The 14616-nt window shown below is 43.2% G+C and overlaps 1 protein-coding gene across 2 annotated transcripts in view; it reads left to right on the forward strand.

Annotated features, from left to right (window-relative positions):
- The window catches only part of urb2 (URB2 ribosome biogenesis homolog), a 44909-nt gene extending 30509 nt beyond the window's left edge, over positions 1-14400 (forward strand). For both annotated transcript variants that reach the window (XM_084308772.1, XM_084308773.1), the window contains exons 10-12: positions 3327-3423; positions 6213-6343; positions 14064-14400. In XM_084308772.1, coding sequence (XP_084164898.1) covers positions 3327-3423; positions 6213-6343; positions 14064-14261 — 426 coding nt within the window. In that variant the 3' untranslated portion in view covers positions 14262-14400. The remainder of the gene's footprint in view (positions 1-3326; positions 3424-6212; positions 6344-14063) is intronic.
- The last annotated feature ends 216 nt before the right edge of the window (positions 14401-14616 follow it).

Consider the following 14616-nt stretch of genomic DNA (forward strand, 5'->3'; position numbering starts at 1 on the left):
TGAGGAAGAAATAAATCTGCAGTGGCTGGTAGCTGAATGGAGGAACTATATCATGGATACTATTGTAGTACTACTGCAGTGCAGTACTAATGTAGGATAGATGCAGGATAGAGGACTTTTATCATGGATACCAGTGTTTCCCCTAGGATTTTTTTCAGGGGGGGGGGGGGGTGGTAGGCCCCCCGAAACTACTAGTGTTGTCCCGGGGCGCGTGTGTCACGGATACGTGGTGTCAACAGTGTCGTCATACACGCGCAGTAAGGCGGTTGTTAGTATCGGTGCATTTCTCTACACTGAGCTGAACGGAAACGATTGCACATAAATTAGGTAAATAAATGTATTAACAATATTTATTTACAACATATAAATTTACTTATTTACAATTACATACAGTAGTGACAAACACATATGAACTATTTACAATACAGGGAGGCACATACTACACTCATAACTATGTACAACCAGTGTCAGAGCGAGCGCACTCAGGGCTCAGAGTGCACACTGGACGCTCTGACCGAAGAGTCAGTTCATCAGAGCGGAGCAGATTTTCTGAGTGAATTTATGAACTCACCTTAACTAGGGCCCTATGAAATTCATTTTTATCTTTTCCTGTTTTCGGATATGAATTTTCCTGTTTTCGGATTTCTCTGTTTTTAATTTTCCTGTTTTCGGATTTCTCTGATTTAATATTTTTTTTCTTTTGGATTTAACCAAAAAAAACGAAACAATATTATGTTTTTAACTAACTTTAATAACAGTACATCTGCAAACAGTGCCAGTGCAGTTCAATGTTCAGTTCAGTTATGAGGTTTCTTTTTTTCAATTCAGTTCAGTTCAATGCAGTTCAACTGCCAGTGCAGTGCAATAACTAAATAATAATTAAATAGTTAAATAATACAAAATAATAATTTTGTTTAAAATAAATCAGAAAGAAACTGTAAAATGTAATTTCTTTCAAAGAGAAAGAAAAAGTTCATGCTTCTCCCCATCTCTGGCTGACATCACCATTGTGATACAATACATGATGGTTAGGCCTTTGTGTTTAATTTTTTTTTAAATTTTCTTTTAATTATTTAATTTTTTTAAAGCTTTCAGGCAGATACCACTTTAGTACTAATGTAGGATAGATGCAGGATAGAGGACTTTTATCATGGATACTACTGCAGTACTAATGCAGGATGGAGGACTTCTGCTACTAGGGCTGCAACGAAAATACAGACATGCAGTCAGAAAGTTACTGTTGTGGAAATTATTATTTTTTTTTTTATCCACTTTTTCTCCTCCGGTTTTCTGTGTTTTCCTCCCATCCCAATTTAGACTTGTTATGCCAATTCCCCCCTCCCTTTCCTGGTCATTGCTTGCATGTGCCCCCCACTGGTCGGTCTAGGGAGCCCTGAAGTCTATCAGATGCTTCCTCCGACACATAGGAGACAGCCAGCAGCATCTTTTCACCTGCCAGCGCGGACTCTCATTGGTGAAGTGTAATGTGTGGGAGGTCACACTACCCTCACCATCTCCCTCCCTCGCTGTGCAGGCGCCCTGACCGACCTGTAGGAGTCGCTGTTTACAACGACCAGAATACCACCCCACCGGCTTCCCTCCCGCTGACTCTGCCAAATGAGCCAGTATGACGGCCGGCTAAGCCGGAGGCACCGCTGACAGCCAGATTCGATACCAGTGTCTCTCGCGTTGGTGACAAGCGCTTAGTCCGCTGCACCACCCAGCCGCCCGTGTTGTGGAAATTATTCTAAGAGAAGAAATGTTGAGTTGAGTAATTTCAGATTGAGTCGAGTTGTAAAAAATAAACATAGATTTATTCTCTGTGATCACAGAAAAAGTGCTCAGTTACTAATCAGAGACCAAGTGTACACAAACGTCTGACCAGGAAATGAGACAGAACCTTGGTCAGACGTACAATTAAATACATCACTGAACATGACATGACGTACATTAAGATGAAACATAGATTTAACATAGAAGAGAGAATAAAAACAGAAGATAAGTCTAAAGGTTTGTCATCCCTGAGACAAAACTGGAGTCAATATTAAAGAAGAAAAGAACAAGATGTGATTTACTTGGAAATGTCTATCTGTCGGCGGCTGGGTGGCGCAGCCGGCAAGGCGCTCGCCACTAACGCAGGAGATACTGGTATCGAGCCCAGCTCTCGGCGTTGCTTCCGGCTTGGCCGGCCGTCATACTAACACAATTGGCAGTGTTAGAGGGTGGGAAAGCCGGTGGGTGGGGATTGGACGTTGTGGACAGTGACTCCTACAGGTCGGTTGGGTTTGGTGACGCCTGTACAGCAGAAACGGGAAGTAGCGGGGGCAGCGTGAGCCTCCCACGCGTTACTCCTCGCCACTGAGAGTTCGAGCTCTCTGGTGAAAAGATGCGACAGGCTGCCTCCTCGTGTACCGGAGGGGACGCGTGTATACTTTCGACAACAAATGTTTGTTTCCGCGTTGGAGTTTTGTGCTCTGATTGGCCAGGTCATGTGACATGTGCGGTAATCGTGGGACAGCAAGTTCTGCGCCTATTTCCGGGTCTAACAGCCTGCAAACTACCTGCCGTTCTATCGCCATGCTCTAAGACAAACTCTAACTGTAACCAACTTCGAAAGAGCGCCTAAGCTTAACCAGTGTAGAAATAGGCGGTCCCACGATTGGCGCACATGTCACATGACCAGAAACGCGCGTGGCCAATCAGAGACGCGGAAACAAACATTTGTTGTCAAAAGTATTCAGGCAGAGGGGACACGTGATGCAAGGCTTCTATCCTCACTACAGCCGACCAGTGGGAGGCATAGTCTAGCAACGTTCAAGACAGGGGAGGGGAGAATTGGATAATACGAAATTGGGATGGGAGAAAAATTGAAAAATAGAAAAATAATGAGAAAAAGTGGATAAAAAAAAAGAAAAATTTCTATCTGTCCTTGAGGTTGTTTTAAGAACATCCGCCAGACTGTCGCCCCCCCTAGTGTCTCTGAGCTCTGCTAGTTTACCTATATTAAACTAGTCTATCGAATATGTATGATGGAATATGTATTTCAACACAGATCTATAATGACATGATAATATTTCCATTACATTACATAATGTCACGGCTTTGCGCGGTAATATGTTGCAGTAATGGCATCTGAAATTCAACTTAATAGAGGTAGACAATGATGGTGTGTGTCTGTCTGTCTTTGTCTCTCTCTCTCTCTGTCTGTCTGTCTGTCTGTCTCTCTCTCTCTCTCTCTCTCTCTCTCTCTCTCTCTCTCTCTCTCTCTCTCTCTCTCTCTCTCTCTCTCTCTCTCTCTCTCTCTCTCTCTCTCTCTCTCTCTGCAGGTGATGTTGAGGGCAGCTCCATCCTTCCTGAATGTGTTCTACAGACTGGTGGCCTCCATCATGCAGGAAGGACGACAGAAAGGAGCTAGCGACACAGGTAGAACACACACACACTCTCTCTCTCACTCTCACACACTAATTGGGTCCAACACACGGCAAGGAAAATCTCATGTCATATATAAAGCATCTATATAGGAAGTGGCTATTTTCAAGTCAAATATCTGTATGAACACATGGCCACGTTCATGTAAAATTCACACAAATATGTTTACATCAGTGATCTGCACCTCTTATAGTGTTTTGTCCTGAATGTGTGTTCAAGCCTAACAGGGGAGGAAACTAACTTTTTGGCTTACCAGCCAACTGGCGGGTATCTGATTTTTTTTACCAGCCAAATAGATTTTTTACCAGACAAAAAAAATCGCTAATTGTGATAATTACTTCTTTGTACGTCTTCGTCTAAATTGATTTTCAATCATAGTAAATTAATCACGCTGTCTCTACTCTTCAAAATATTACATCATTAAATCACATATTAACATGAAAGAGGGAACTATTCTGGACTGGGTTGGGCTGAACTGGGCAGTGAAAGATGCTGGGTTGGGCTGGTCTAGGTTATACTGAATGATGAATTGAAAATGAATTGAAAATGGGGGACCCTGATGTAAACAAGACGAAAGTCTTTCTCTGGTCTGCATCCCCTTAACAATTGCATGTATTGAGCCGTACTGTACTGTACCCATTCTGCAATCTGTTAAATAAAGTTTTCATTCATCACAGCTCAACTACTAGGAATGTGTGTCTGACTCTTAAGTGCAGGAAATATTCATCAGAAAGGGGGGACATGATGGAGGAATGGAAAGAGCAGGTTTGACAGGAGCAGGGTTGAAGGGATTGATTGATTGAAAAGTTTATTAACAGATTGCAGTACAGTACAGTACAGTTCAATACATACAATTGTTAAGGGGATGCAGACCAGAGAAAGACTTTAGTCTTGTTTACATCAGGGTCCCCCATTTTCAATTCATCATAACATATTGGAGTGTGGAGGAAGTGGACAAGGCATTAAGCAAACAGGACTGAAATGGGGGACCCTGATGTAAACAAGACTAAAGTCCTTCTCTGGTCTGCATCCCCTTAACAATTGTGTGTATTGAGCTGTACTGTATTGTACCCATTCTGCAATCTGTTAATAAAGTTTTCAATCAATCAATCAATACTGGGTTGGGCAGTGAAAGAACCAAGCATTTCACTGTAATGTAATAGCTAAATAAAACAACTTGAACTTGACTTGTTACATTTGCACTCTGGTTGTATGCCAAATGTATTCTGGTTGTACTGTACTTGTGCTGTAAGATGACAATACATTGGAACCGAATCGACAACGCTAGGGGTTCAGCAGGTGTGTTCTGAATGCCAAATATGACAACATCACCGTTGTGAAGGGCATATGGGCGAGTGGTGATATGCTGGGAAACCCGGTAATAATAAAATGTCACTCGGCTGCATTTAAGCAAAGCCGCTCAGTATAGTCGTCCACTATGTTGAATGCGCGTTATGGTAGCTTGTTACATGCTAGGTAGCTAGCCGGCTAATGCTGGTTGACTTGTCATTCTCATCCGACTCGAAGGAGACGCGTCGCGTGCTGTTGTTTGCCCCCATGTCAGACCGCACCGATATCCGAAAGCGACGACTCTACATGCAATTATTTTCATCCACTCATGTGTTTTTGTAAGTTTGTCTACGTTGTCAAGCCGGCTGCCGGTGGCAGGAGTTTGTAGGTCTGCGCGCAGTGGTCTGTCCACTTCCCCTAGATGGGCGGCATCTTCTAGAAAACGAGTGTTCATTGGAGGAGCTTAGAGCGCATCTGTACAACGATGATGTTCATTGGTTATGGTCTGATTATTATGTGGCGCAAATGGGAGGAATCAAGGGGGGAGTCAGAGTTCGGTTTGTGTCAGTGAGCGAATCAGCAGATTGCAGAATGATTTTTTTGTTTTGTTTTGTAATTACTAGTACTCGCCAGACTGGCGAGTGCTCTTCATGAATTACTCGCCAAACGTAAAAAATACTCGCAATTGGCGAGTAAAGTGGCCTAATTTCCTCCCCTGAAGCCTAACCTTTTTGGTCTGTCTGTCTGTATGTCCGTGTGCCTGCCTGTCTGTCTTTCTCTCTTTCTGTCTCTATCTGTCTGTGTGCCTGTCTGTCTGTTGTGTCTCTCTATCTGTGTGTCTGTCTGTCTGTTGTGTCTCTATCTGTGTGTCTATCTGTCTGTCTCTGTGCCTGTCTGTATCTGTGTGTCTATCTGTCTGTCTGTTGTGTCTCTCTATCTGTGTGTCTATCTGTCTGTCTGTTGTGTCTCTCTATCTGTGTGTCTATCTGTCTGTCTCTGTGCCTGTCTGTATCTGTGTGTCTATCTGTCTGTCTGTTGTGTCTCTCTATCTGTGTGTCTATCTCTCTGTCTGTCTCTGTGTGTCTATCTGTCTCTCTGTGCCTCTCTGTCTGTCTCTGTGTGTCTATCTGTCTCTCTGTGCCTCTCTGTCTGTCTTTGTGTGTCTATCTGTCTCTCTGTGCCTCTCTGTCTGTCTCTGTGTGTCTATCTGTCTCTCTGTGCCTCTCTGTCTGTCTTTGTGTGTCTATCTGTCTCTCTGTGCCTCTCTGTCTGTCTTTGTGTGTCTATCTGTCTCTGTGCCTCTCTGTCTGTCTCTGTGTGTCTATCTGTCTCTCTGTGCCTCTCTGTCTGTCTTTGTGTGTCTATCTGTCTCTGTGCCTCTCTGTCTGTCTCTGTGTGTCCATCTGTCTCTCTGTGCCTCTCTGTCTGTATTTGTGTCTCTCTATCTGTCTCTCTGTGCCTCTCTGTCTGTCTGTCTCTGTGTCTCCCGTCAGACCGTGAGTGTGAGTTGCTGCGGGTGTCCCGGCTGGTAGAGAGGATGTATTCTCACGTCGCCACCACCTCCGAGGGCTTCACCACGCTGTCTGCTTTCATCGTGGCACAGTATGTCACTGAGCTGCAAAAGGTACACACACACACGAACACACACACACACACACACACACACACACACACACACACACACACACACACACACACACACACACACACCAAATCAAGAATCAAGAGGTTTATTAGTCACATACATACCAGGGCATACAGTGAAATGCGGGTGGTCATGCCCGCATTGATTGTGCAAAATACAATAATTTTATTTAACCTTTATTTGACCAGATAGTCACTTGAGATCAAAGATCTCTTTTTCTAGCAAGACCTGGCCTAATAAAATAGGCATAGAAAAAAATAAACATAGACAAAATGAAATAGGTAAGACACATGAACACACACACACACACACACACACACACACACACACACACACACCTGACAGATAGGCATAAGTGCTATTTGTATGGGACTAGTCTTACATTGAGACCGTGCATGTTGTATGAGTCTGTTATGTATATATTATAAATGTTAAATGGTATATGTGTTGTGATGTCATGTCTGTATGATGCATGTCTAAGCATCACACTCCCCTACCCCCCTACAAGGACCACAATGGAAACAAGCTCAGAGCTTTTTTGTGTTTCATCCTTGGCAGTATATCCTGACTGTGCTTTCTGTCACATGTTTATTTTTTATATTGTCAAATAAAGTCATTCATTCATTCATTCATTCAGAGAGAATTAAGTGTTTTCCAGAGGTTTGAACTCGACACACCCCACAAATAAATATTCTCCCAACTCTGTGGCTGATACAGTATGATTCTGAGAGACGGGTGAACAGCCCATTCAAAGAGATGAGGGGTCTAGTTTTGTTATTGTTGTTGGTCCCCGTTACCAAGATGGCGGCAGAGTGAACTCTTTAGACAGACTTTACAGCAACCCGGTCTAATGGGAATTCAGCAGAATGGCCTCTGCATGCACAGAGCACTCTCCCATCACTAAGGACGTCACCATATGAGATTTTGACGTTATGATAATTTCACGATTATAAAAAAAATAAAAGATAATGTATATAAAAATAAATATAAATCAGTATCTTCGTTTTTGAATAAAATAGTCAATAGTCACAGCTGCAGGACCTCTTTTTATGCATTAGGATTGTTAAAGATAATATGAAAAAGAGTAGCCTATATCAGAATTATACACACGCACGCACGCACGCACACACACACACACACACACACACACACACACACACACACACACCAGGGTGGCAGTGGCCTATTAGCAGACTTAATGATTTTAACTGAACAATTTATTATTATCATCATCAACTATCCAGTTAGTTTTTATAGTGTAACACTTGGCTACTTTAAATGGGAATATAAAGAGCATACAGAGAGGGAGAAGGGGGGGGGGGGCTGTCCCATTCACTTGGGACTGGTAGAAAGGTTATCCTCTCAAAATCGGCCCAAATTCAAATGAAAGTAAACTCGCATGGAGGACTGCTCTGCTGTGAACTGCTCCAGGGTGAGTTTTGGCCATCTTAGTATGTTAGTGGGTTATGTTTTTTTTTTACCTTGAATTGGACAAACGGGGCTGGATGGTAATCATGGTCATCATCTGAAATATTTTAGAACGTTAGACCCTGTTGGACCCTTTGGCAGTCACTTCTCCTGGGAAGTTTTTTTTTTTTTTATATTGATATCCGTCTTCAACAACCCCCTGGTGATTGTGTTTAGATATCCAACATGCTCTCACACTGACATTTTATTAAGGTGCTTTTTTTGGCACATAATATGTATAAGACCTGGGATTTCGGTTCCCTCTGCCACACTCACAAGCAGAGTGTTCACCGCACACACACACACACACACACACACACACACACACACACACACACACACACACACACACACACACACACACACACACACACACACACACAAAGTGACTCACAAGCAGAGTGTTCACCACACACACACACAAAGTGACTCACAAGCAGAGTGTTCAGCACACACACACACACACACACACACACACGCACTGTGACACACACACACACACACAGTGACTCACAAGCAGAGTGTTCACCGCACACACACACACACACACACACACAAAGTGACTCACAAGCAGAGTGTTCACCGCACGCACACACACACACACACACACACACACAAAGTGACTCACAAGCAGATTCATAGGGTTTGAAAACCATGTCGTTATAGTAAGTGGTTATAGTGAAACCGACATCCCTACCCATCGCATGTGATACAATGTAAATAGCCAACTCTCATTTGCCTAGAGTTGGTTGAGTCCTTCTCAGCACAATCCATGCTGTTCTTCACACTGGATACCTGCAGCTCTGGCTAGTTAGACACAAAACCAATGTAAAGTAATTGGGCCATGTTCCAGTCTGTACACAAGTCTGAAATAACTAACTACTCCACACTGCACAGATGTTTTCAGCATTTATTTCAGGGTTTATACAGACTGGAGTGTGACCCCATTGCTTTTGTGGCTAACTAGCTGAAGCTGTGGGTATCCAGTATGAAGAACAGCATGCATTGTGTAGAGAAACAACAACATAATTGGTACATGGAAAATAGTCCACAATTCTGAACTTAGCCTTTAAATTCATCAATTAGCTGTGCTTTTTAGAACCAGGAACACTGCCTACCTAATCTACTACCCAGTTTGTAAAAGTATGTTTTTTACTCTTGGGTGTGGGCTAGCCAGGCAGGGAAGGGAATGTATTTATTTCAAATGTAGTATGTGATACAACCACCAAGACAGTGTGTTCAAAACAAGGAAAGGAAGAGGTTCTGGAAATAAATGATTACAATTATATTTATACTACTCTCTAATAATTTATAAAACATGTATTACTATTTATACTAGTCTCTTTAATAAATTATTGAAAATTTATTTATACTAGTCTATTTTATACATTATTATATGTATACAATACAATATTGGAGTGTTCAATGTCCCTTGACTAAGACGGGGAGGACGTGACCCTCTTTGCGCCGCCCCTGTGCCTCAAATAGATTCGCTATCAGCTCTATCTTTAATCTTTCAAAATGTTCAGTTGCTATCGCTATTAGCTCTATCTTTAATTTTTCAAAATGTACAGTTGCTATTGCATGCACTCATCTGTGTTCCCTACACACATGAGTGCATGCTTACCAACTGTCCGTCTGCAACACTACTATCACCAACATCTAAGAAGGGAGATCCCCCCTTGAATGGCCCTTCTAAGGTTTCTCTCCTCCACACTGCCTGTGGAGCTTTTTTCCCTATTGTTAGGTTTTAGTGAGTTTTTCCTTACCTTCGCGTGGGGTATGTCTGGGAGTGCTTGCATTCTTTCATTTATTTGCATTCATCTAAAAATGTTTGGACCTTATGGTGTTCTTGTTCTGTTCTTGACTTATTGTTATGTTTTCTTCTTGACTTGTTTAAAGAAGATCTGTACGGCCCATGGGGACATTAACGTGTGTTGTCGGGCCCTATAAATAAATTTGATTTGATTTGATTTATTCAAATTTGATTGAGACTAGTCTCTTATTATAATAAATTATTAAAGTTAGATATAGACTACCGGTAGTCTCTTTAAAATTGTTAGTTAGATTTAGATTAGTCTCTTTAATAAATTATAATCTTTTTTTATTTAGACTAGTCTCTTCGAGAGAAAAATTAAGAAATATATATATACTATATTATCCGGCCCATCAAACACTTAACAGGGAAACAGCCATACAGCCAGCATCACTGTCTTTCAGTGGTTGTAGCAAGACTTCTCCAATCTCTCTCTCGCACGCACGCACGCGCGCGCACACACACACACACACACACACACACACACACACACACACACACACACCCACACCCACACCCACACCCACACCCACACACACACACACAAACATTATGTCATCGTCACACTATGTCCTGCTGGCAATGTAGCTCAACTTGGGTCAGTTTGTACCAGTAGTGAGTAATGGCTGCCCCCCCTCTTTCTGTCTCTTGTTCTCTCTCTCACTCACTTTCTGTGTGTGTGTATCTCTCTCTCTCTCTCTCTCTCTCTCTGTCTCTGTCTCTGTCTGTCTCTCTTACCAGTCAATATGCATGATGACGCAAGCCTTAGTCAGCATTTTCCACAAAGCTGCCATCTGAAAAGCAGGCAGAAAGCCATGCGTTGACTGAAGCAGACAGACAGACTAGCAGTAGCAGCTGACACACGTCCAGCAGACAGATAGAAAATGTTATCCCTGAGTCTCACAGCTGTATTAAGTCTGAGTCAGGATGCATTATGGGTCACAAGCCTATGTCTGGGAGGGGTTTGTCAGTCACACATACACATACATGTAGTTTGTGTGTGTCTACAAGAGGGAGACTTGGCTTATTACAGAGCTGTTTGTTCACTCTGTCCCACTGCTGTCACACAGGTAGGTGTGTGGGTGTTGGTGTGTGTGTGTAGTTGGGGCATCTAAAGACAGAATATGAGCATTAAAAGACTTAAAAGCTGAGCAGTACAAGCTCAGCCCAAGGCATTAGCTAGATAGATGGAAATAAAAGTACCTGCTCGCCTGGTTACCAGGCGGAACCTGGCAGGCGGAACAAAGCAGATTGAACCGATAGCTGACCTCACTCTCGGTTCAGTGTGAAATCCAAACCAGATGTGTCCCACCTCCAGTCACTAGCCAGGCCAGGTTCAACTTCTCCGCCAACGCGTTGAACTGGAAAAGCAAACTGAGCGAGTGTGTTTACATGCACATGACTATTCCAGAGACCAGCTAATATCCCCTTCAGGTTTTAAACAGGGTAAGGTAAGGCTGGGGACGAGGTGAGGGGGGGGGGGGAGCTGGGGGGGAGGTATACTGAATATCAAGGTATATGTCCAGGGATGGGCGTGGATTTTCCAGTAATCGTAAAAAAAAAAACGATTAGTTTAGGCGAATATTGTTTTGTCTCAAAATATATATTTTCCCAAATTTTTACTGGCACCTAAAATGTATAGTGTATTAAGATGGGACCCTATTAACTGTTACACCGTATCCCAGCTATCATGTTCAATAATACTGGACATTAAGGGCGTTTTCACACCTGTAGTTTGTTTGCTTTGTTCCGATTCAGGGAGACACAGGGACTATAATGATACAATGTTGCACTTGTCCCTTAGTTCGTTTGTGTTCACACGGCTGTGTTAACAGCGGACCAAAACAAACCCACGCGCGAGCAAACTGTCACTCATTGGTCAGATTTTGGGGTGTGCCCCCCCCTAACCCTGAATCTCTGTGTTACATTGAAATCGGGGAGAAGAGAGCAGGGGGAGCAAATGAATGAATGTGGATGAGAGCCGTGATGTAAATCGGCCGATTTAGTTCTGATCGATTAGGAATGGGTCGCGCCGTGTTCAGGAAACTCAGGCGCATAAAAGTCTATTGGATCATGTCTCTAGCACCCCCACAGCCGTAGCTGCAACCACTTACATCACGGCTCTCATCCACATTCATTCATATGCTCCCCCCGCTCTCTCCTCCCCGATTTCAATGTAACGCGGAAGTGCAGTGGTCTAGCTAACTTTACCGATCTAGCTGCCTAAAGACTACAAACTGATCACGCCCACAATTCAATGCGAAAGCGTCATCATGCAACGCGTATACAGTACGGCAAGTGAGTTGTGTCGGTTTGTTAAGTCGATTGCATTCTCACAGCCTACGAGTCGCTTCGGGTTCGGTTGGAAGTGCGCCGAGACCACCCTCTCTAGGCGGTCTCGGCCCGCTTGTTTTGTTCCGCAACAGAATGCGATTGCTGTGTTCACATATGCCCAAATGAACCGAAATAGGGGGTAAACGCTCCAGGTTCCGGAACAACAGCTCCAAACGAGCTAGGTGTGAAAACGCCCTAACACTTTCTGCGCCAACAACGAGTTTACACGTTATTGGCCGCCAGTGGTTGAGCGCCAACAACGAGTAAACTCGTTATTTGGTCCGTTTTTCTTTTTTTCTATTTTAATATTATATTCAATGTCACGGACCTGTATGTTGCCGTTAAAAGGCATACTGGGACCCCAAGGGTGCAGTACCGGCCAGATCCGGCTAGGTGGCAGTATCGAGAGTGCAGTAAACCCTGTTCCAGACCGTGTGTTACGTTTAAATCCATCCGGGCGCTAAATTTAGACGGAGCCGAGTAAATCGCTTTATCCGACCACTTCGAAACGCATCTGGCACACTCGATCCATAAATTGTGCCAAATTATGCCCTGGACCAGATGGACACCAATACTGGAAATCGCGATCAGACAATGGACCTATCTCAAACCTGTTTGTCCGAGGTAAGCGACAGTTGTGATTGGAGGATCAAGAAAAGAGGGCAGGGTTTGAGATAGGCCTATTGGAATATTCTTTTTGGAATACCCCCGACCAAAGGTAATCTGACATAAATTTTAGCTTGATCCAACAATGTTTTCATATCCATCCAGCCATCCAGCGTCTGTAGTGTTCAACACGAATGCCGTTACTGGCCATCAAAGCATAAAAAAACAATGATGAAACATAATACCTATTATATACATTTGATTTGGAAATCATAGCGTGTCCAGGCAAGAAAAGCCAGCGCTTATAGTAGAATACATGTAGCACCCTATAACTCAACGTTTCATGAATTATCCCGGATCACTCCTAAACTATACTATATTCACCACGGGATAACGTACGAACGTATGCATTAAAAAAATTCTTTTTTGCATGTTCGACGGAAGAAAGTCACTGTCAAATGACAGTATTGTCTCCATAGCTATAATATAGAATATAGATATAGCTCTACAAACAAGGTGACGCACTCCTATCTTTAAAGCGTGGCATAGCTAGAACGGGACCCGGCTAATCCCTGCCGCTGAATGAGTTAATATGCATGTAAATACATTCGCAAGTATCAAACACACTTCTAGGTAAAAGTTTGAACACTCCTTGACTTTTTGCACATTTTGTTGTGCCACAATTATAATTATAAAATGTAATTATAAAATTAAGTCCAGTGAGGTCCTGTCATCACTGTATCGTGTGTGTTTGTCGCACCATGAAACCCTGCAAGTTGTCTCTACAACTTAACTTTAAAACTGTGTAGGACCCAGGCCTAGAACTGCACCCTGAGAGAGGGAACTGCGCCCTGAGAGGGAGATTTGCCCTGAGTGGGAGGTTCAAAGGGTCAAAGTGGGTATCAAACAGGAGGGAAGACTGTCAAGTTTCAAACTGTGGATAACAGAGAAGGTAAAGACGACTTTGAACTGTTGAACAGTAATCCAGAACTATTTTATTGCACTGTAAAAAAAAAATTTTTATCTATTCTATTCTACTATTTTATTGCACTGCACTATTTTACTCTGTCTATTTTATCTTACTCTTTTTTATTATTGTCTATTTAAAACCAACCATAAACAAGGTGGCCTGTTGGGATGTTAGATCCTAATGTGAAAAACTGTGATTTTATATTTCTGCACTTTATGTGCTCATTTTATGCCTGTTTTTTTTCTGTTGTGAAGCACTTTGAGATGCAGTTTCTGTATGAAAGGTGCTATACAAATAAAGTTTATTATTATTATTACACCATGATCATCAACACCAGCTCCCGTACACTCACTATGTGGTGAATGCATTGGTTTTTCGATGTAAATTGAAGACGTCCATTTCTCCTGGCCCTAGTCAGAATCCTCTCTCAGTTTGTGTGAGAGCTTGTCTGTCTTGTCTTTTCTCTTCTCTCGCCTCATCTGTTCTCATCTTCTCTCTCTCTCTAGGTGACTCTGCGTCCAGACATCAAGGCCCATCTAACAGAAGGGATCTACTGGATCCTGGACCTGTGTGTGGATCAGGACGTGAAGTTTCTGACGGCAGGCCTGCAGCTGGGTGTCAGGGAGGTGTTCAACGAGCTGTACAGCACCTACACTCACTATCACAAAACCCAGAGGCAAGGAGAGGAGAAATACACGGTCTGATACACCTGCAGCTGGACCGTTAGGGCCGGCTACGGTTTCTCCAAATTAGCGCAGGCCTCATACACCCTGCCTAATTTCTCTCTCCACAACATGAGCAAGTAAAGATGCTGCTTTTGGTTTTTGGTTGCTTGAGAGGAGGAGCCAGCTTCTGTCGGAGGAGGGGGGGGGGGGGGGGAAGGGAAGAGAAAGAACAGCCTCTGTATGAAACCAAATATTACCAGCCCCCCCCTGAGGGCTACAGTACTCCAAGTACTACTTGCTCTTGTACTGAGATTGCGTTCCACCATATTGGAAGACTGACGATAAGCAAAATGCCTAATTTCCTTGCAGCAGCACAGTGATATTATTAATCCAC

This window comes from Notolepis coatsorum (genome assembly GCF_963971535.1).
Source record: "Notolepis coatsorum genome assembly, chromosome: 2".
Taxonomy (NCBI): Eukaryota; Metazoa; Chordata; class Actinopteri; order Aulopiformes; family Paralepididae; genus Notolepis; species Notolepis coatsorum.